At 48.2% G+C, this 23442-nt stretch overlaps 1 protein-coding gene across 2 annotated transcripts in view; it reads right to left on the bottom strand.

Moving 5' to 3' along the window:
• UNC119 (unc-119 lipid binding chaperone) overlaps nt 1-23442 on the bottom strand; it is a 423630-nt gene that overhangs the window by 243119 nt on the left and 157069 nt on the right. For both annotated transcript variants that reach the window (XM_069615338.1, XM_069615339.1), the window contains one exon: nt 14997-15110. In XM_069615338.1, coding sequence (XP_069471439.1) covers nt 14997-15110 — 114 coding nt within the window. The remainder of the gene's footprint in view (nt 1-14996; nt 15111-23442) is intronic.

The raw sequence follows: 23442 nt of genomic DNA, 5'->3' as shown, positions 1-23442 counted from the left end.
CCACAGAAGGTCCCGGGCGACCGAGGGCGGCACCTGAATCGGGTCCGACATCCTGCCGGAGGACTGCGACCATTGCATCTTGAGTGCCCACTGCAAAGATCTCATTCGCAGGCGAGCCTCTGGCACCAGAAGAATGCAGGATGCCATGAGGCCGAGCAACCTCAAGAACTCGAACGCTGGGAGCGTCTGGGCATGCTGAAACTTGCGCACCATCTGCTGAATGTGAAGAGCCCTCACCTGGGGAGGAAAACACTGCCCCAGGGAAGTGTCGAGCACTGCTCCGATGTACTGGAGCCTCTGCGTTGGCGTCAAATGGGACTTCTTTAAATTGAGGGAGAAGCCCAGCCTGTGAAGGGAGTGGCAGGCGACGGACAGATGATCCAGGACCTGCTCGGGAGAGCTCCCCCTGATCAACCAATCGTCCAGGTAGGGGTAGACGTGAATCCCCCCTTGCCTGAGATGCGCTGCCACCACCACCATGAGCTTGGTGAAAACCCTCGGGGCGGAGGTCAAACCGAACGGCAGGACCCGAAACTGAAAGTGCGAGTCGCCAACCACGAACCTCAGGTACTTCTTGTGCTTGGGATGGATCGGCACATGGAAGTAAGCATCCTTGAGGTCGAGTGACACCAACCAGTCCTGAAGCTGAAGGGCCTGGAGGACTTGAGAGAGAGTAACCATCTTGAACTTGTCCTTCCTGAGGAGTTTGTTCAAACCGCGCAAGTCCATGATGGGTCTCAATCCCCCGTCTTTCTTGGAAATCAAAAAATAAGGGGAATACCATCCCTTGTTCCTCACCGCTACAGGCACCAGTTCTATGGCGCCTTTCTCCAGCAGGGCTTGAATTTCCTGCGCAAGGAGCGGATCCGGACACTTCAAAGAGAGGTTCCCCGGTGGATTGTCGCGAGGCCTGTGCCGAAAGGGAAGACAGTAGCCGTGGGTTATGATCTCCAGAACCCACACATCCGAAGTAATGGCACGCCACTCTACAAGATGCTGCGCCAGCCTTCCCCCAACCGGCGAACCATGGGACAAGGCCTCATGACTGAGTAGGAGCGGCTGCGGCGTTACCTGAGGGCAAAGAGGCAACTGCCCGAGCGGCCTTGGCACCACGGGTACCCTGTCGTCCACCTCTGGTACCCCTGCGTTGGCCCCTTTGACTGCCAGCTCCTCTCGCTCTACCAAAGGACGAGTAATAGCGAAAGGAGCCACCCCTCCACTGCTGTCCCCTAGGACGAAAAGGCGGAGGTTGGCGAACTGCAGCGCCCAACGACTTCGCTGCAGCTTTTGAGGTCTGCAACCTCTCAAGGCTCTCGTCAGCCTTGCTGCCAAAAAGATGTTCACCATCAAAGGGCATGTTGAGGAGCCGGGACTGCACATCAGGAGCAAACCCTGACTTCCGCAACCACGCAAACCTGCGTATCACGGTGCTCGCCGCCATGGACCTACTGACGCATTCAGCTAAGTCCAAACCCGACTGAACGGACTCACACATGGCATCCTTACCATCCTGGACCAAAGCAAGGAAACCATCCCGTTCGTCCCCTTCGGGAATATGTTCAGCCGCTAACGCAACACAGTTCCACAGAGTGTGCGTGAAACGTGACAAGGCACAAATGGAGTTGGCCGCCTGAAGCGCCATACCACCAGAAGAAAACACCTTCTTCGCCCAGCCATCAAAACGTTTGTCGTCCCTATCAGGAGGGATGGTAGGGTACGACGCCTGCTTTGCCGGGGCCGTGGCCGCCTGCACCACCAAACTTTCCGGAGTGGGGTGCCTGGTCAAGTAGCAGGGGTCGCCACTGGCTGGACGGTATTTCCGCGACAAGGATCTGCCCACTGCCGGGAGACTCTCCGGAGCAGTCCAAGCCGCCGCCACCCTACGCTGTAAAGCCATATGGAATGGCAGAACCGGGTCAGATGGGGGACCAACATCAAGGATGTCCGTCAGATCATCCTGCACAAACTCCCCTGGGGGAGCAGACCATCCCAGATACTCAGACACCCTAGCCATAAGGCGCCGGTATGAGGAATCGGCATGGGAGCCAGGCTCAGGCCGACCAAATTCCACCTCCGGAGAGGTGTCCAGACCACTAGCATCATGCAGCGACTGCCTCAATTCGTCAAATTGACTATGGCCCGAGACAATGTCATCCGGCACCAGACCAGGAACCAGGCCAACCGAATCCTCATCCGCCTCCGAAATATAATCCAAGCGGTGGAAAGGCACCTGAGAGTGCCTGCTCTTAGCCAGAGCCTTCCTAGGGGGTACACCCGAGACACGGGGCACCTCCGACACGAAAGGCGTCGATGGCGTCGAGCGAATCGGCGCCGCCGTCGAGAAAACCGGCAACGGCGCCGAGAGGATCGGCGTCGACGTCGAGGAAATCGGCGTCGACGTCAGATGCAGCGCCTCCAATATCGGCGGCGTCGACACAGCCCTCGAAGCCGGAGCCCCGAGCGTGTCCCTCGACGACCTGAACGTCGACGGCTTCGACGACTTCCTCGGAGCCGGAGCTTCGAGAAAGCCTGTCGACGCCCTCGACGCCTCAGACGTCGATGTCTTCCTCGAAGACATCACAGGTGCACACGGTCTCGATCGCGTCGAGGACCGGGACCTGGAACGGGTACGGCGAGAACGAGCCTCCTTGTCCGAACGGGACCTCTCCCGTGACTCGTGCCGACCACTCTTGCGAGCGGCGTCTCTCGACCTCACACGGCCGACCCCACTCGGGGGCGCGGACGGTTGAGTACCCTGCGACTCAAGAATCGCCAACATTTTCTTCCCGAAGGAAGCCCATTCCTCCGGCGTCGCACGGCTGGTGGGATAACCGACGTGCCGGGCAGAGTCCTCGGAAGAGGACCTGGAAGGCGACCGGTGACGGCGCTTCCGAGAACGCCTCGAAGAGGCAGAGGAGTGGCGAGACCGACTCCTAGAAGAAGACCGACGAGACCTCCGACGATGACGCGGAGAGTCACCCCTCGAATCATCCGTCGAAAGCCCCGCCGACTTCGACTTCCGGGGCTTGGACACCCGACCTACCGACAATTTCTTCTTACGTTCGCGTAAGGCCTTGGAAGTGAGCGACAGGCAGTCGACACAGTCATCCGTGTCGTGGGCCTCCCCGAGGCACCAGAGGCAGGCGTCGTGCGAGTCAGTCACCGACATCTTGGACCCACACACCCCGCACTTCTTGAAGCCCGGACGCGGGGTTGAAGACGAAGTGGAAGACATCGCTGCGAAGGAATATTCACAAACGAACAGGCTCGAAGAACCAGAAAGAACAGAACTCCAAAGAGTCGAGGCTAGAACCGAGAAACACGAAGCAACACGTTCGCGGAAAAAACGGAACTGAGGCTACTGGCGTCGTGCGTCCTACTTATCACATCGGATGACGTCGGACGTCGGAGGAGGTCCTCGACGGCGGCGCATCGACGTCATCGACGCAGGACGCAGACGCCGAAAAAGTTTCCGAAGCAGCACAGCTGTGGTGATTACTGTCATAGATATGGAATACGTCGGAGGACCCAATCCCCTCGAAGGGCCCGTTGCTCTACGAAGGCGCTACAATATATATCGACCCTGACTTTTCTGCAGCTGTGCAAATGGAGCGCAGATATTTTCTGAGGGCCCAAAAATTGCTTCAAGAGAACAGTGCTCTTCTCAACATGTTTGCGAATACAGCACCACCATGACCCTGATTCATAAATGTTTGAGCTACAGCATTCGCATGTGTACCCCCGGACAATCGTTATGTGGTGGTGCACTGTAAGCTATTAAATAGGGAAGGTTTGTTGGCACACACATATGGGCCCAATATAGATCGAGTTTTACACACATTTGGCAGGCATCCTTCCGATTCATTCCTTGGTACCAATCATATGGGGGTTGGGGGTGGGATCGGAATACCATACTGAACATGGAGATGGACCGCAAGGCGCCCACAACGCTTTCAAAGGCAGTATTTTGTATTTTGCACCAAATGACTAGGCTTACACTGTCGGATGTATAGCCAACTCTGCACCCGTGGATAGAGGGATTTTCATACTATTCATCGGTACACGACATGTCGCTCTGGGGCATGTTGTCTAGGATAGACAGGTTTCTAATCTTTGAGTGCCTATTGGGACAAACACTAGCAGCTTATATACTCCTGCGTACATATTTTGTTGCTTCTCCAACAACGCTTTCCTGGAGGTGGGGTGGGAAAACCTGGGACGGCACAACATGGTGCTTCAAATCGCTGGCGCTACATGATCTGGTGTTCAGAATGAGTATTGAGGAAGAGATCCCCGCTTTCTTCCAAACGAAAGACATTAACACTATCACAAGGTACGCTTTGGAAAACATTGAAGGTATTTATCAGGGGGGTGGCCCCGTCTAGGTAATTTGGTGTGCTTAAGATTGTCTGAAGAGACACTGGGCCTCATAACCATCCCGGTATGCTGGCAGGAAACCAGTCAGTAAACCGGCAAAGGCTATTACCGTTTTCTGCACTCGGTCCAGCCGGTTGAGTGCCGGAGTGACAGTGGTAATCCCCATTTGTGGAGTCCCTTCTTCGTGGAGTCCCTTCTTCGTGGAGTGATTTGCCATCATTACCGACAACGGCAATACCAGTGCCGGTAAAGATGGCTTTTTTTGCCGGTAGGGCGCCTGCTTTACCTTAAGCTCTGAGCTGGAGGTAACAGGTGCCCCACCGGCAAACCTGTAGTCAGCCAGTCTGGTAAATATGCTGGTATATATCAATACCGGCACGATTACCGGACTGGACAACATATAATGAGGTTGATTGCTCTTGGTGAAGCCGAGCTGAAACTGTTGGAAAGCAGATTTGCGGCAGTGCCACACCGCACTATGCGGGCCGAATGAAGACGAAGATCGAGGCATTTAAGCAACATACAGAAAGGTAGGTGAAATACTTTGCAAGACCTGCTGCAGCCAGGAGGTATGGAGAGGAAAGACCTGGTAAGGCGCAGTCCAACTAAACCTGGCTGGAAAGGGGGCTGAATCATATAGTTGGGGTGTGGGATGAATATCAAAATATGCAGTACTCAGATCAAAGTATTAGTGATGTTTTTGAATGTTTCTAGGAGGCCCGGTACCAGGCACCAGGGGTGAGTGATGAAGAGGGCTTGCAAGCCGCCCTGTTAGAGGCCATCCCCAGGTCTGTCCTCTGGGAGGGAGCTCACAGGCAGATTAATGTACCCTTGACGGTGGAAGAAATAATGAAGGTAATACACAACCTCCCGAGAAGTAAGTCCCCGCAGAATTTTATATTGCATACGGGGCGCTCTTGGTCCCATATCTGCTTGAGGTGTGGAGGAATCTGTGCAGAATGGGCAACTCCTGCAGACGCTTCGTGAACCCACTATTTTAGTACTCCTGAAATCTGGGAAGCCCAGTGTAGAAGGCACCTCTTATAGGCCATTGTCCCTCATGAATGTAGATACCAAAGTGTAGGCTAAAATCATAGCCAATAGGCTACTTCCCCTGATGCCCTCTCATACAACAAGATCAGGTGGGTTTTATACTGGGCAGGTCCAACACTTTGAATGTCTGGCATCTGTTTCATATCACGGCCCGCATATCGACTGCCGTTCAAGTTATGGCGGTAGCATTGGATGCTCAAAAAGCAATCAACATGGTGTATTGGTCGTTTCCATTTGCTGTTTTACGTAAATGTAATCGGCAGGGGTGGAGGGATGCAGCTCGTTCAATACATTAAGCACCTATACTTGCACCCGATTGCCACAGTTCGGATTAATGGTGTACAGTCCAAGCCATCAGCGCTGCACCTCATCACCCCAGTTTTTGCCCCCAAGATTGAACCCATGACGGACTTGATCAGACACCAGCATAGCTGGAGGGGGACTCATAGTGGGACAACCGGAGATCATCTTGTTGTATGCCGACAATGTTTTGCTCTACGCCAGAGACCACCAACAAAAACCTAGACCCCATCATGTCAGTTAACACTCAAATTGGTAAATTTTCAGGTATTACTGTGAATTATGATAAATCCGAGGCATTCCTGCTGACTGTTAACATTCCCTGACCCCTGGTGGCTTCTCCCCTTCAATGGGCACCAGGTAACTTCAAATATTTGTTTATATTGGTCTATAGAGACAAAAACACATTACTGTCTGATATCTTTGAGGCTCATGCAGCATACGTCTCTGGAAAACTGAGCCACTGGATTTGTGCCAATGTCTCTGACAGGTCAATTAGCGTTGATCATTAGGATGTTGGTACTGACATTGTTGCATCTCTTTGTTAATGTGCCGCTATGGCTATGTAAGCAGTACTTCAGGGATCTGCACAGTAGTATGTCCCGGTTTCTGTGGCACACTGGGGCTGTTGGGGAAAAATGGGAAGCTATGACAGTACCCTACGATGGGGGTCAGGGGGTGAACAGAATGTACATCCCCACACATGAAGGTTCACTGGCTGGCTGCCCAGGCACAGTACGCATGATATAGGTATGGGCTAGTTGGAGCCCCACTGCATGTCTAGTTAGAGAAGGCAGCGGCGGGTGCCTCAGACATGAAGTAGCTGATATTGGATACTAGCTATAAAGATGAGTGCCCCTTCGATCATGTGCAGACAACGCGGTTTGCCTGGCAAACCATTATTGCGAAAAACAATGTGGGCTGTGTGAAGGCATCCTGAAGCAAGACAGATTTAAAGTTCAAACAAAAAATATCTATTGACGTAAATGTAAGGTCTAACTTGCCCTATGCTAAGGTGGGATTTCCCTACCTGAATGAAACTAAGGAAAGTCTGAGTCAAAGAGTTCAACTTAAAAGTCTGTCTGTGTCCAAAATCTGTACTTGTCCTCAGATCTAAACGGTAAACAGTGTGTAGGGATGCCAATAAAGAATTGGTGCCCAACACAAAATCTGAGCTTCTTCCAGCTCCCAGCTTATTCTTCAGCTCCCCTTCCCCAAGTTTAAGACAGTTCCACAAAAAGTCTTCAGATTTACCTTGTTCAAGTTCAAATAGTTCCACAAACTCCTCAGGGATCCGTTCCCCAAGTTCAAAGTAACAGTTCAAACAAAAAGGGTCTTGAGGCCCTGTCCTCAAGATGGTACTTGTAGTTCATCAAGTCTCGGGGTTCCCTGCTCCAAGATTTCAACGTAGCAATCAATGTGTAATTCAGTCTTTTAAATTTCAGCTTAACACTGGGTCAACATGACCCTCCTGGTTTGCCTCACCAGTTCACTTGCAGCGCTCCTTCTTGATTGGTTTCACCATATCTTTATCTTCACGATGTAGGGCTCACTGGTCTAGGTGCAGTTCTCAGACCACATGGTCCCCACCACCCCATCGCAGGTCGTGCAACCAGGACCCTTAAGCTCTTCAGCCCACACGGGGACCACTGCATTTAACCCTGTGTACAAAGTTAGGCTCCTTTAGTTCCTCCTTGTTGGCCTCTTTGCGTTCTGTGCAATATTTACACACCTACAGCTTCCTTGATTACCCTCTTGGCTCCGCCATAACATGTCACAAACTTCTTGCCAGTCTTTGGCCTTGCTGCACTAGATTTACTCACAAGGCTCACTTGGTGGTGGTCTTGTTCACGCCCCACCTTTGGTTGTACTCCTTCACACTGGTTTTCTTCCCCATTGGTTGCTTTTATATGGGCATTTTCCTGTTCAGCCTTTCTTGACCATTTGCTTTGCTTATAAAGTTTATATTTCCTTTCAATATTCAATATGGTTTAAATTTTTAGGTTTTCAGTCAATTCAGTATTCAACCTGCATGGTGTAGCATGGTTAAAACTTTTCAGTTCAGTATTCAATACTTTATATGTAGTGCCATTTAAAAATATGTAACATTTTGCTTTGAAACGTTCATTCGTACGGCGCTTCATTTGTTGCATGCAGCCCACCCAGAGCGCCCCGGTTTCCGAGGGTCTTTTTCCCCAACACTCACTGGTCTGCTGCGTCTTGCTGTTGCTGCCTTCACTAGCTTCCCAGGCTGGTGCTCCGACCTCTGCAAGTCCTGCTTGCATGCCGGTTTCACTTCTGCATGCGCCAGCAACCCTGTTGCCTCTGGGTGGACACAAACAGCGTTCTCTCTCTTTGCTTGTTCGCAGGCATAGGCCTCCCTGTGTTTTTTTTCCCTCCCCACCTCTCCCCACCTCTCCCCCTTCCCCCCCACTGGTCTCCCTTCATACAAATGCAGCTCCTTGACAGGCTACAGGTGTGGATGCCTAATTACTCTTGCCTGAATATGATTAAGGGGACATGCCCGACTCACCATACCTTGCAGGCATCTTCCTCGTCTCAATACCAGAGTGTTAAAATTCAGGTGTAGTGTTCATTCCTCTTAGTCTCCTTTTCCTCGTCCCAGTACTTTCAAATTTTAAAAAATGGGGAAATGAGGGGAGAGGTCTTGCAAAACCCATAAAGGTTGGGGGAGGGTTAGGGTGGTCATAATTAGGGAGGGGGGAATGTCATGCTTCGCCTTTGGGCATTCTTCTCCTGTGTCTCAGAGGTCTATAATTCTTCTTGACGTTACCCTGATCAGAGGAAAAGGGGTAACAACATCCCACGAAGGCTTTTGGGATTATGGATTCATTATAGAATGGGAAGGGGTGGGGGTGGTGAGGAGTGCCGTGTCATCTCCCTCACCTCACAGACATCTCTCCCCAATCCACCAAGGACCCTCCACTCAGGTGATCCTCCCTCGGTTCTCCACCCTCAGGGTCGGGATCCAAAAGCGATGGCCTTTCCCTGGCCACTTAAGAAGGGGCTGTAAGGGGAGCAGATGTGAGGACGCCCTCAGGTTTCTCACAGCTGCCTGTACCATCGCTGGCTGCCGCTGCAAAACTTTCCGGTACTATCCCAAATCTAAGAGGCCTCGTTAAAATCATGCTGGAATAGGCTGTGGTATCAGGCCATCAGGGACTTGTTTCTGGAGGGGCAGTTCTTGACTCTGCTTACGTAGAGCATAAGGGTACCCCCAAGCAACTGCTACAACTGTATAGATTGAGGGTTGCGGGGCAAAAACGATGAGGATGCTACCCGATTGAACCTCCTGACAATGTGTTACTTGTGCGAATATATCCAATTCATGGCTGCAGGAAAATACTAGCTGCCCTGTTTAAGGGGATTCCACACTGGACCCCAGTGGTGATAGACAAATCACGGGGGAAGTGGACGGACGAGTAGGGCTTGAACATAACTGATGGGCAGTGGAAGGGTATGTGGTCATTTACCAAATCTGTATCAATGAATATTAGAATGAAACATTCAATATAAGATTCTGCATAGGTTGCATTATACACCACAAAGGCTGAGGGCACTATACCCTGCTCATGATGGCTGTTGTCCAAGATGTGGGGGTGAGGATCATGGACACGCGCATATACTATGGTCATGCCCAGAGCTTGTGACCTTCTGGAGTCAGATACATGTATTATTGGGTACCATAGTTGGGAAGGAACTGGAGATGTCACATATGAGTATTATTTGGGGCATGGGGAGGGGTCCCAGAAGGGCACCTGAGAACTTTTCTAAATATTGGGTGTAAGGTAGCGAAGCAGTGCATTTTACACAAATGGAAGGATAGCTACCCACGCATGAACGCGACTGGCTGAGGGAATTAACATGGGTCAATGAATGCGAAGACACGTATGCAACTATGCAACCAGCCTCATCACGCCCTAAAGATAAATGCAGGGATTTTTGGGGGTTCCTGGCTAAGGATTAGTGCAATTGTACCCCGATAATGTTAACCTCCATATGCGTACTGGGGTAAATGAACCTATGCGTTATATTGCAATGACTAATGTGCTACCGAAGCATGCTGGTGTATCTGTGCTCGACAAAGTTAAATAAAGTTTTTAAAAAATATATCTGCCACCTTCCTTCAACCAAACTGCTCATATCTACTCTTGTACTTAATGTGCACGTAGTTTTGTCAAAGAAGCAACATTGCAGTGAGAGGTGAATAGTCCAGGCAACTAACAATCTCCCCTCACCATCTCTTTGATGTTTGGCTCCATGTGCAACTCAACATTTTAGTCTTCAAATTGATCACATGCTCGCGCCCTGCCCAACCTATAGTCCTATACAAGCTCACACCCGTCCACCAACACTCGTAAGCTTGCCATTCCTCCCAGCAACACTCGTAAGCTTGCCATTCCTCCCAGCAACACTCGTAAGCTTGCCATTCCTCCCAGACTTGGTGCTAACACTCAATGCTGGGTCTCTGCTCTAATTTCCTTAAATCAAAAACATGACCACCATCCACACTGACATCTGCACTGAAATACCATTTCCTATTGGAAAGACCCACCCCCTTCCACAGGACTACTTCTGCCCCTTCTTAATCCTTCACATTCATACCATGGTAGTTTACCTCACTCCACTGCAAAGCCACCAGTCTGTTCTCAGTTCTGGCTGAAGTCATAATCATCATCATCATCATCATCATCATCGGTGGTTAACTACTAGCTATTCATAATCACCAGGTCACAGGGCTGGCATGTTTACTGAATGCACCTTCCGCTGTTTTTTCTGTTTGAAGCACAAAGGTCCCTTCAATAAAAATATATTTATCTCAAACCAACATGTACGGATTGAAAAAAGTTGAAGCACTCGAAAAGATTTCCTAGGTGTTCAATTGCACGGTATAACCGGAGACTGTGGCACACTGTGTCATACTTTGTTTTTTAATGAACAGTTAGAAAATAGCATTCACTAACAGCATTGTGTGGGAGTAATGGGGAGGAGGACATTGCCTACCTTGAAGTTAGCTACAGGAATCTTTCTCATTACAGATCTGGGCATGGGCTTTTACTGCTGAACAACCTGGAGCTGGAGACTGCAGATCAAATTTGCCACAGCCTGTACAACACTATACAGAAACAAATTAAGGGAATGGACACGCTTGCCTTTCAAGTTAGTTTTTGGACTTTCAACCAGCAACCATTAGTGTGGGGTGTCAAATGGTGGTGGAAAAGTGCCATTTGTTCCACTGTAATTTGTGTTTGTGAAGCCAAGACTTTCATTGCAAAACCGCAGTGATCTAGCTCAAAGCAAACATTGTAAGGTATACAGAAAACATTGGAGGGCAGTGGTCAATAGCCTGTGAAGCATGCAGAGATTTCAGACGCTGTGGGAGGTGGGGTTGGGGACTGGAGGTGGGGGGGGAGTTATGTTATGTGGTACAAAAAAGTAGTAATAGGTCAATGGGTGGTGAGCTGGTTGAAATAGGTAGGAATGCCTCTCTATGCAGCTCAGTCAAAAATAATAGTTCTGCTCAAAAAGCAAAAACAAATGTCTTAGAAGCCCAGAAATGCAATTTCAGAAGCTTTAAAATCCAGGCAGAGGACAATCCCCCCCCCCTCCCCTCTTCGTAGGCTGGCATGGAGTGAGTGGTTCCAGTCTGCTTTCTGGGTCCTCCAGCCTTGTCTGCCTCCAGTCTTGCTATGTCAAGATCCATGAACAGCTCTCCTCTCCCCTCCCAAATGTCAGTCTTTTTATAGTGTTGGTGAGTGGTTTACCTAAGCGACATCTCCCCCCAATGGCCTCTTGCCAACGGCCAGATGCCAAATTATCGCCTACAGCTCAAGAGCAATGCTAAGTTGCCAACAGCAAGATGCTAACGGCACGATACCGAATGATCTCTAAACCCTGTCTGTCACCATTCTCCCTCATGTCCGGTCAAATCCGGAAGCCCTTTAGTCCATTGTAGTCTTTCAGAACTTTGTTATGGTTAATGGGAACATTGCAAAGCATTTATATAAGCAAACGGAACAATTGGGACACATCCTAGACCACTGGAGTGCAGCCCAGAAGTATTGTTATAGCAGTGTACTCGTGTGTTCCAAAACAATGGATTAGTCTGGCTCGCATCCCAGACATTCAAACTGAATGAGAAACTCTGTTTGTAATTGTTAATATGTGCTCGCTCCATGAAGACATTTCAATGCTTTACTATGAATATGCTAACATATATACCTACTACTCATGCCCTAAGCCGGTCTGAAATAATCAATGGGTTCAGTTCACTGTCTTTGTCCTGGTCCCCCATCAAAGCGAGTGTCGCCTCCCTTTTAAGGCTTGGTTGATATGGCTTCCATATTTTTGCCAGGGATCTGGTGGGCCCTTGGTGCAGTCTTGTTTGGTAAGTCTAGTGAGGCTTCACTCCTTTGGCCAGCCTCTTATCTGAGGAGAGGAATCAGGGATTTTGTTGATAACTCAAAGTTTGTTGTTGATCTGGCCCATTCATGACTTATTTGTCTCAGTCTCATGATGAGGGGCCAACACATCAGACAAGCTGGGCCCAAAGGATCCACAGGCCTGAAAATGCTGGCAACGCCACTCAGGCCAGCGGTCCACCAGCTATCTCCTACTGTAACAGTCAATGCCATCTGCAGCCTACCACTGCATTAACTGTTCGTCGCTGAAGTGCCAAAAGCAACACCAGGAATCACATTTTTGTCCCTTTGGGAACATCGTTAAAATATGGCTCATGTCTTAAAAGGTCCATATTTGGTACCTTCTGATCCACTTTTATGGCACACTGTTCTCAGTGCTCGGGTGAAGTTAGCATAGGGTGGGGTCCTTCACATAACACTATCCAGTCTTCTTGCACTCTGGATCTCAGGAGGGGCAGCAAAACTACGGAGGAACACGGGACCCACAGTGCTGGGACATGGGCAATCCAGCTCTGCTGTGGGTTTACTCCATGCGATGATGCCCACTGCTATTCCTCATATCCAGGTCAACACCATCTTGTGGGCTCTGCAGGTCTTTATTTTGGTGCCGAGTCAATCGTATGATCATTGATTCCCTGACCCCAGCTTCAGAGAGTGGCCGTCTACTCAGATGCCAACTAAACCCATTTTGGCAGACAAAAATGCAAAATATTTTTGAATGACCGATCTAGCATTACCATTGATTCCAGACTTTCTGCATCCTATAGTAAGGACATCCATCTCCAGATTTTCAATTTAGTTTGCTAACTTGTTTATATAGACTAAATAGAGTAGGAGATAAAAATCAGCCTTGTGTCCGTTTACTGGAAGGATTTTATAAGTTCTCACCCAGCAACTACCTGAGGAACAGTGCTGGTTTTAAAACTGTAGGACAAATTACCCATCAGCCAAGCAGACAGCCTCAAACACTATTCAACAAGCCAGCCAAACCTCCAAGAAACTAACTGCTGATTAGAAGTGAAAATAAGGCAAAAATAACTAAATACAAGAGTACATTTCCGTCACTCAAGATTCTCCAGCATCGCATTTTTACTTCTAGTCAGCCCCCATTCTCAATGTACATTTTACATGTCTCTTGATTCATCTCCCCAGCAGATTGTCAGTTTAAACTATTTATATTCCTGTTACGCTTACCTAGTATCCACAGGGACGCCACCCAGCCGGGTTACCCGCTGGTATGCTCCTCAGCTTTGCCCTGATGTGGTCTGCGGGGAAGGTTCTGCCTTGTGGTAGAATTAGGCGTGCTCTACGACCTGCCTTCTTTGCAGGGGTGCGTTGTCTTTCATGGGCGAGTGCGGTCCAGTTACTTCACTGACGCCGGCCCATTTGATATTGTTGAGGTAGGTCTTATTGCTGTTCTTTAGTTTTGTTGCTATCCTGCATGCCTTTCTTTGTTTAAAATGTCTCTTTTTTCTCCCTTAGGTATGCAAAGCTTCAGCGCAGCGAACTGGCTTGGTTGAGCGACGCTGGTAAATGATGGCGCATTAAGAGCGCTATGATGCGGTAAGTAAGTGCTATGCGCAGCGCTGCAAAGTCTTGCCTTTGATAACTTGTGTTTTCCTTCCTTATAGGCCGCAGTGTTCTTCAGCGCGAGTGGAATGTCCAGAGTGGTGCTTGCCGAGAGGTGACCAGCCAGGTAAGCCTTTTGAGCAGTTCGTAATTTGTAAAGGTCTCTACTGCTTTCTTTAATGTTGCCTCTATCATCCTCTTTCAGGTCGTTCTGTCCGGGAGGCGTGCAGATTCGAGGAAGCTGTTCTCAGCAGCTGCGAGTGTTTAAAGATGAATAATGATGTTCCTTTTGTCTCCTTACAGGTTCTGCTTCTCCAAGGTTCAAGGGAATAGCTGGACACGGTGAGCGTCACGTTGCAAGCTGCAAAGTAACGCGAAGCGCATTGTCTTGCTCGGGTGTGGTTTAAATAGCCCCAACAAAATAGTCCAGGTAAAGTAGTCTCTAAGCTACCACACCCAAAACACTAGACCGCATAGCTTGGTTCTTAGGAACCAAGCTATGTGGATGCCTCCATGTTGGCTGACAATACAATAAAGTAGTTCCCAAGCACATTGTTTTTCATGGTGTATGAGCCTGGCACCATGACTGGCCCCATTAGGACTTTTGAAGAGGATGCCAGGCTCTAGAGGCCCCAGTCCTGACTCCACCTGGCCAATGGGTTTGCCAGAGGGGGTTTTGGACGAGGGTCGTGACAATTCCTCCCTCTTTGCCATCAAGAATTTTCTTCCACAGCATATTTTCATTAACTCCCATTACACATTTGTATGCGACTTATAACATATGGCCGGGGAACTTGATCCATAGGTTTGAATGCTGGTATGCTCCCAGCTTTAAAAATGTCAGCATGTTCTCATGGCATTGAATCAGTTGTTTATTCAGTTTTGTCAACCCTTCATATGGCCATTTTGACAATCCCAGTTTTCAAAAACACAGTATCCATTTTGGAATTGCAAAATCCCAGCAGCCCCAAATACAGTGGAGAGAAAACTATGCTAGAGAATCCCCACATCTAGAACGACAAAATGGAGACTATACGGCTATACCATACAGGACATAATGGCAGACAGTATGAAAAATGCTAAGGAGCTATCATACTGAGATATGGCTTTCAATAAACAAGGAAAACAGAGTGCCTACAATGGAATAAACAAACAGCTACAATCTTGTTTAATAAAAAAAAAGAAGTGGAGAATACAACAGTCTTCAAAAGTCAACGTGATACTCTGGTGAAGATTGCATGCAGTGCCACTCACCAGATGCTGGAGGTTTCGTGATCTCAAAAAGTACAGTGCCCGACTCCATGTCTCGGATTTTGAACCTGGTAAAATCTATTTTGTAGATATTTTCTTCAGGGGAACACAAATAATCTATGAGAGAGGAATAGTGGAGTAAATGATTAGTTATAGACTGTAAGGTGATGCACAAACTGCACATTTGCAATACTCATGGGTTATATATACTGGGAGGCATGCAAGAAGCGCCAACAGGAAAGCAAGAATCTTAAATAAAAAGCAATTTTTGGAAAAGACCAAAAAGAGTATATATATTTCTATCATATGAAAGCATATCTGATCTGTTCAGTCTGTGGGACTCGCCAATAAGTAATGCAGAGTTGCCAATTTGGTGCCACTGCAATCAATCATCTATCTAATCGAAATCTATCGGGAGATGCAAAGGCATCATGAAGTATGACACAGGCAACAGATTAAATTTTCTAAAAATAGTTTAATTTACTTCAAATGTCAGGATGGAGTAAAGCCTATCTTGCCCTATGCTAAGGTGAGATTTGCCTACATAAAGAAAACTAAGGATAGTCAATGTCGGTGAGTCCAATATAAACGTTTATTATATATAGCATATATAGCACACGTAGGACCCATTGGCTTCAGTTCTGTTTTTTCGTGTCATTCTTAAGCAGAACCACCCGCATTAAAGCGTATTTGACCATACTAGACTCTGAAGGAGCGTGAATAACATTGAAGTTCTGCTGCGGCGTTGGTTGGGACGGGCGATGAAAAATATGCAGGAGGCACATCCAGTTGAAAGAACGTTGCTAGGGGTAAGTAACTTGTTCTTCAAATGGATTGGGTCCTCCTACGTATTCCCCATCTTTTGATAGACTCTCAAAGCAGTGTTTGTTTTGTAGGCAGGAGTTAGGAATTTTGCCTCAGGGATTGTAGGGATTGTCATGAACGGAATTAATTAATGCTTTCCCAAAGCTTCCATCCTGATTTAAGGTGGAATCAAGGTAGAAATGTTTAGTAAAAGTATGAATTGTAGAACAGGTGGCTGCCTCGCAAAAGTTTATTAGGAACACCACTTTGCAGAGCAGAAGAAGTAGCCATGCCCCTCATGGAATGGGCTCTCAAGCCTTCTGCGGTACCTTTCCTGGCCGGTCTATAGCATTCGAAAATGGGTTAAATAATCCATCTGGATAAAGGTCCATTTGGTTACAGTCTGTCCCAACTCATGACCAGTGTAAGGTCATCCAGACGCAATTTCAACGTCCTTGAAATGTAGAAACTCAGCCCTTTTGTGGGTCACGTCTGTATAATCTTTCCTCTTCCTTGCCAGGATGAGGTGGAGGGTAAAAAGTAGGTAACACCATCTTCTGTCCCAAATGAAAATCCGATATGGCCTTAGGTAGGAATAAAGGTTTGACCCCCAAAGACAACCTTGTCCTTATGCAACACTTTAACGAGTGGTTAAAAAGATCGTGCCTGCAACTCACTCACTCTACGGGCTGATGTTCACACTACCAACAAGATGGTTTTAAATGTTAACAGTCTTAAGGAAAATGAATGAAGCAGTTCAAATTGTGTACACAAGACATTTTACAAACAAGATTCAGGTCCCAAACGGGAACCTGAAAAGGAGATGGAGGGAACACATTAGTGAGTCTCTTTAGAAATTGTATTACGAAAAGGTATTTTAAAATATGACGTTCGCTCAGGCAAGCACTTGAAGATGGAAAGCACCGTCAAATAACCTTTAATGGTCCCAACCTGAAGCCTCAGATTGGTCAAGTACAGCAGAAAGGATAACACCTCTGTTTTGCATAGCAAAGGGTCCACTTCTTGTCCCTGCACCAGCTACAGAATTTGTTCCAACGGCAGCGGCACAAAGACTTTGTTGCTGGCCGAAAGCAAAATCTCCATTATGTCACCCGGGAGGTCATAATCCTTAGACCTCAGCCTCTCAGAAACTATGCGTGAAGGCCGAGTGTCTTGACCTCTGGATGGAGAACCCAACCTTCCTCTCGCTAGAGAAGGTCTTTTCTTTGTGGAAGTAGTATTGGAAGGCAGATGGACATGTCCAGAAGGTCTGGGTACCACATCCTCCTGGCCCAATCCGGGGCAATGAGGATCATGGATTTCCCAAACTTTCTCAACCTCCCGATCACGTGAGGAATGACAGACTGGACGAAACGCATACGGAAAATGAAACTTCTCGTCCACTACTGCGGCAAAATGCAGCAGCCAGATTCCTCCTCAAGCTACCCAGAAGAGAACACATCAGACCCGCGCTAAAAATACTACACTGGCTACCACTGAAACAGCGAATAAAGTTCAAGGCCATGTGCATCACGCACAGAGCAATACACAAACAAGGCGCAGAATTCCTAAGCGACAAACTACACCTACACCAACCGACAAGAACACTAATATCAAGCACCGACATACGCCTGGAACCAAAACCCTACAACAGAAAAAAACTTGGAGGATCGTCCTCCTCTCGCCAGGCACCCAAAACCTGGAATGACCTACCTATGAATATACGGAACACAACAAACCACCTAGCATTCAGGAAACTCCTCAAATCATGGCTCTTCAAGGCATAACCACAACGGAGAAGCTCTAGAATACCCAGGCATCAAACAATGATGGACATAACTCCAACCTCGACCACTCTCAAATTGGACAAACACTCAAACCAAAGAACCGACCACTCGACAGAGCATAAGACATCATGGAAAATAGCCACAAAGGAAGGCTGCAGAGACTGACCACATACCTAGACCCACACGAAAGCCCAATTGACTCCCACACTGGTACGTACCGGACGAACATATCCAGATCGACAGACGCATCTAGATAGACGTTGGCCTGCGTCGCATCTGGATAGGATCGATTGAAGGATAACATGCCTGCACTTAGAAGAAACATGAATGCTAACATGTGCCACACCTAGAGTTGTGAATGGTGGCCTGTGTGGCGCTCGGATGGAGTTGTGAATGTCAGCATGCCCACAACTGGACGGGTCTCTGAACACTGGCCTGTGCTGCGTCTGGGTGGGAGTGTGAGTGCTGGCATGACCACGCCGGGATGGAGTCCTGGGCGTTGGCCTGCGCCGCGTCTGGATGGGAATGTGGAGGCCGACAGGTGCCGCACTCGGACAGAGCTGTGAATGTTAGCATGGTAAAGGTCAGGTAACCCACTAACCAATATAAGCTCAAACTCTGCATACTTATCTCACTCAGAAAACTCACACAACCATCTCTCGCACAACAAGCCGCACGCACTTGACAACACTGCAACAACACATAAGCCGGAACAACAGCACACGCGGACTGACTCCGATCCGATACCCGCACCAAAGCTCAGCACCTGGTGTATACCGAGTTGATGCTGCCAACAGAACACCACTCCTCTCACTATCCTACTCCCTTCTTCACCTTACTAACCCATCCCACTTTTATCGTTTACAGATCCGCCTGAGCGCCTGGGGACCAATTCCGTTGGGGACGGTGCGCGGTACAAATACCTTTAACATTTAACATTGAACATTTAACATTAACATTACGAGAGCGTCACCTAGAGCTCCTCTTGGAGGAAATTCCATGGAGCAGTACAGTTCACAATTCTGACACTGGTCACGAACAGATGCACTTGAGGGGTTCCCCAAAGGGCAACGATCTCTTGAAGGACTTCCTGAGCTAGTGCCCACTCTGGGCTCTGCCTGCTCAGAGCGTCCACTGCCGTGTTCTCCTCTCCGGCTAGGTGAGCTGCCGACAGGGATATTCTTTCTTGAATTGCCCAGAACGAGAACTGCAGAGCCTCTCTGTAAAGTGGCAGTGACCCTACACCACCTCTCTTGTTGAGGCAGTATATGGTCACTGTTGTCAGTCATTATCAGGACATTCTTTCCCTGTACAGAGAGCAGAAAAGCCTTCAGCGCAAGTCTGATTGCTCTCAGCTCCAAAAGGTTGATCTGTAGTTTGGACTCAGATGGAGACCAACGAACGCTGATTGTCAGATCATTGGCGTGGGTTCTCCACCTCGTGATGAGGTGTCCGTCACTACTGTTATCTCCGGCCATGGTTGCCAAAAAGGTTCTCCCTTCAGAATATTCGGTGATTAGGCGATACTGTGCGACCGTGCTTAGAACCTGAAGTAGGTCTGGCATGTTGCCCCGAGAATTGAGACCATTGTCTCCTGAGAGCCCATTGAAGGGATCTCATTCTCAGACAAGCCTCTAGCACCAGGAAAATTCAGGATGCTAGGAGGCCGAGCAACCTCAAGAAGTCGAAGGCTGGGAGACGTTGGGGACTCTGAAATTTGGTGACCATCTGCAGAATGTCTTGAGACCTCACCTCGGGTGGCAAGGTCTTTCCAAAGGATGTATCCAGTACAGCCCTGATGAACTGGAGCTTTTGAGATGGTATCATGTGGGAATTCTTGTAATTGAGGGAGAAGCCCAGTCTGTGGAGAGAGTTGCAGGTCGCATTAAGATGATCCAGGGCATGTTCGGGAGAACACGCCCTAATCAGCCACTTGTCCAGGGAGGGGTAGACGTGAATCCCCCCTCTCACGAGACTCACTTCCACCATCGCCATCAGTTTGGTGAATACCCTCAGGCAGAGGTCAGCCCGAACGGCAGAACTCGAAACTAATGAGAACCACCAACGTGAACCTCAGGTACTTTCTGTGCTTGAGATGGATTAGCACATGGAAATAAGCATCTTGAAGGTCCAATGACACTATCTAATCCTGGAGTTGGTGGCCCTGAAGGATCTGAGAAAGTGTGACCATCTTGAACTTGTACTTCCTAAGGAACTTGTTCAAGTATCTCAAGTCCAAGATGGTCTCAGTCCTCCGTCCTTCTTGGGGATTAGGAAATATGGAGCATAACATCCTTTGTTCCTCTCAGTTACAGGTACTGGCTCTACAGCACCTCTCTAGCAGGGTCAAAATTTCCTGCACAAGGACTGGATTTGGAACCTTTAAAGAATGGCTCCCTGGTGGATGATCCAGAGGTCTCTGAAGGAAGGGGAGGCAGTAACCTTCGGCTATGGTTTGTAATGCCCAAGCATCTTAAGTAATACCTTGCCATTCTTTCAGATGCCGAGACAGTCTGCCTCCCACTGGGGTGTCGTGAGCCAAGACATCAGCAAGGTTTGGAGGCGGCTGAAGCAGGGGCTGTAGGTAAAGATGCTGCTGCTAGGGTGGGCTTTGCACTTCTCCCTCATCCACCACGAGGGAATCTTCTTTGGCCTCTTTGACCAGCCATTCCTCTTGCTCTTCCAATTGAGGAGTAGTAGCGAAAGGATCTACCCCTTCAAGACGTTACACTACAGTGAAAGGGCTGAGGCTGCCCAATAGCGGCACCTAAAGACTTGGCTGCTGCCTTCGAGGTCTGCAGCTTCTGAAGGCTTAGTCAGCCTTGCTACCAGAAAGATGAGACCATCACAAGGCATATTAAAGAGTCTAGACTGCACGCCCGGTGCCAATCCAGACTTCCTTAACCATGTAAACCTGCGTATCAAGGTGCTTGCCGCCATGGCTCTGCTGATGCCATCAGTAGAATCCAAACCCCATTGAGGAGACTCGCACATGACCTCTTTGGCAATGGCAGAGAAACCTTCTCTTTCCTCCCCTTCGGGAATGTTTTCAGCCGCCATGGATGTACAGTTCCATAGAGTGCAAGTACATTTTGGCAAGGCACATGTGGAGTTGGCTGATTGGAGAGCAATGCTCCCAGCAGAAAAGACTTTCCTAGACCAGGCGTCTACATGTTTATCATCCCGATCCAGTGGGATGGTTGGATAAACAGCCTGCTTGGAGGTAGAGGTTGCAGCCTGCACCACCAGACTTTCTGGGGTAGGGTGTTTACAAGTAGCTGGCGTCACTAGTTGACGGTCAGTATTTCTTTGTCAAGTTCTTATTTACTGCGGCATTTGATTCCGGTGCTTGCCAATTAGCACGTACTATCTTCTTAAGAATGACATGGAAGGGTAGGATAGGATCCCTTTGAGGACCTTTGTCCAGGATATCTGAGGTCATTCTGTTCGAATGGGAGGGAATGTCTGCTCCATCCCAGATAATCCACTACCTTGAACATTTATTGCCTGTAAGAGGCCTCTGCATGCTCATCTAACTCAGGCTTTTCAAATTCCATTTCTGGTGAAGTGTCCACTCCAATGGCCGTTTGTAAATTTTCATGCAGGTCTCGTAACCTGGATTCTTCCGATATGAAACTATCGGGTACATTTGGTGTGCAATACTGCAAACCAAAGGGTGCATCATCATCAGACTGTTTATTGTCCTCAGAAATAGAAGTGAGAGACTTAAAAAATAAAAATAATCCTTTGTTGGTAAAGGAGTAAAGGTTTCCTGAATTTCAAGTAAAGGCGTCGATTGCTTCGAAGGTTTCGAGCCAGGTGCCCATGGAGTGGTCAATGTCTTTGATGAGGACGTTTTAGACGTCGATGGCACTGGTGGCTTCGATGACTTCAACATCGACTTCTCCTTTGAATGTCAGTGACAACTTTGATGGCTCGAAGGATTCCTCAATGACTTTTCATCGTGTCGAGGCCTCGACGGCTCCCGATGGGAATCTGGCCTTCTTCCCAGGCTCGAGGGCGCGCTGGATTTGGCTCGAGCCCTTTCCTTGCCGGCTTCAGAAGGCACGGTAGTAGCATGGCCTACTTGCTTCAAAGGTTTCTGGCTCGCGAACATTTTGAGCATTTCCTGCCTGAATTATTCTCATTCAGCCGTAGTAGAGGCCTCAGTGAGATAAGATATAGTCCTCTCTGGGAAGGAATCGGACAAGGATGGTGCAGTCCTCTCTGGGGAGGAGTCAGACAAGGATGACAAAGTAGGCGATTTGTGATACCTTTTCTTCGTCTTCCTCAACGACAAGTGGTGGGAGCCACTCCGCGACCTGGACCTTTTAGACTTCTTCCGTCAAGGAGAGTCGTCTCTCACTTCGTTGGAAGACATTTTTTCGACAGGGTAGTTGAAGGGGGTTTCTTGGGGAGTCTACCTACTCCCAATTTCCCTTTACGCTCCTGCAGAGCTTTCCGGTCATCAACTGACACTTGACAGGCCGAGGTCTTGTGCTACACACCAAGACACGACAAGCGTACTCAATGCGGGTAGTCAGTGACATCTTGTCGTCGCAGTCTTGGCACTTTTTAAAACCGGTCTTTGGGGTTGTCGGAGCGGAAGACTAAGACAATTTTGATAATTTGCAAAGAAATATCTGAAGGGTGCTATAGTTCACAAAGCAAAAGCTTATTAAGAAAAATTGAACTGAAGCCAACGGCCGCTTCACGTGCTTTATATACCTTCGATGACATCATCCTCGAGACAGAACCCATCAAGGGACATCGAGTCGACCGCATCGAAGCACAGCAACCTCTGCCAAAAATGTTTTCAGAAGCAGCTGTAGCTAGATATTGAAGATGTCAAAAGATGAGGAATACGTGGGTGGACACAATCCATTTGAAATCTATACTTGCCCCGACAACTAAATCTATATAATGTGTAGGGATGTCAGCAACAAAGGAATAGTGTTCAAAAAAGTTCTACATTTCTTCCAGCTCTTTTGGCTTTCTATCAGCTTCATCTTCCTCAGCTTCAAAATGGTTTTGCAAAAGACCTCAGGGTGTCCTACCCCCAAGCGTTCTCCACAATTCACAGTTCCTCACAGGTCTCAGGGTGAACCTTCAAAAGGTTTCAACACAGTTATTAAAGTCTTGGGGGGCTCCTTCCCCCAAGATGCCTTCTTTTCCAGCTTTCAAAACCTAAAATTCAGTTCAAATTCTCTGGCTCTCAAAATACCATCAGTTCAATTTCTGGTTCACTCCCAGGGGCGCAATTCGTTCCAAGCGTAGTTATCGGGCCACCTATCACAGGTCACGCAACCGATAACCATATGCACTTTGCTGTACTTCTGGAGCTCTGGCCAACACAGTTTGTTCTCACTCAACCTGTAGTCCTGTGGCCTCTTGGATCAATACTTATTCTTCTTGGTAGTCCTTTTGGCCTTGCTACAATATGCATTTCGTGCAATTCACACTGTGGTACATTACCCCTTCTTACCACTCTTCTTGGTAGTTTCTTTGGCCTTGCCACAATTTGCTTTCACTTAGTCTGGAGTTCACTCCATTCATACATGCTTGTTTTGCTCTGTTGCCGTATTCAAAACACACTTAACATATCTTTTCCTTAGTTCAGTATTCAATAGAGTTTGTTGCACCCTTCAAAAGAATTATACTTGGTAGTTGGTCATTTTTCATAGTCATCTCATTTGACTTTCCGTTACATGTGCAATATGTTCTCGTTCGTCATTCATGTACGTCAGTTTCCCAGCCTCTGCGCACCCCTGTATGTGTGTTCCCTTTTCTGCACTCATCAGTAAGCGTGTGCTCCTCCAGGCTTCTTGATTTGCTCCTTTCCTCTGCCTTCCCGCTGG

The sequence above is a fragment of the Ambystoma mexicanum genome, chromosome 9 (genome assembly GCF_040938575.1).
Source record: "Ambystoma mexicanum isolate Mex_15411 chromosome 9, UKY_AmexF1_1, whole genome shotgun sequence".
Lineage (NCBI taxonomy): Eukaryota > Metazoa > Chordata > Amphibia > Caudata > Ambystomatidae > Ambystoma > Ambystoma mexicanum.
This window is presented reverse-complemented; position numbering and strand designations above follow the sequence as displayed.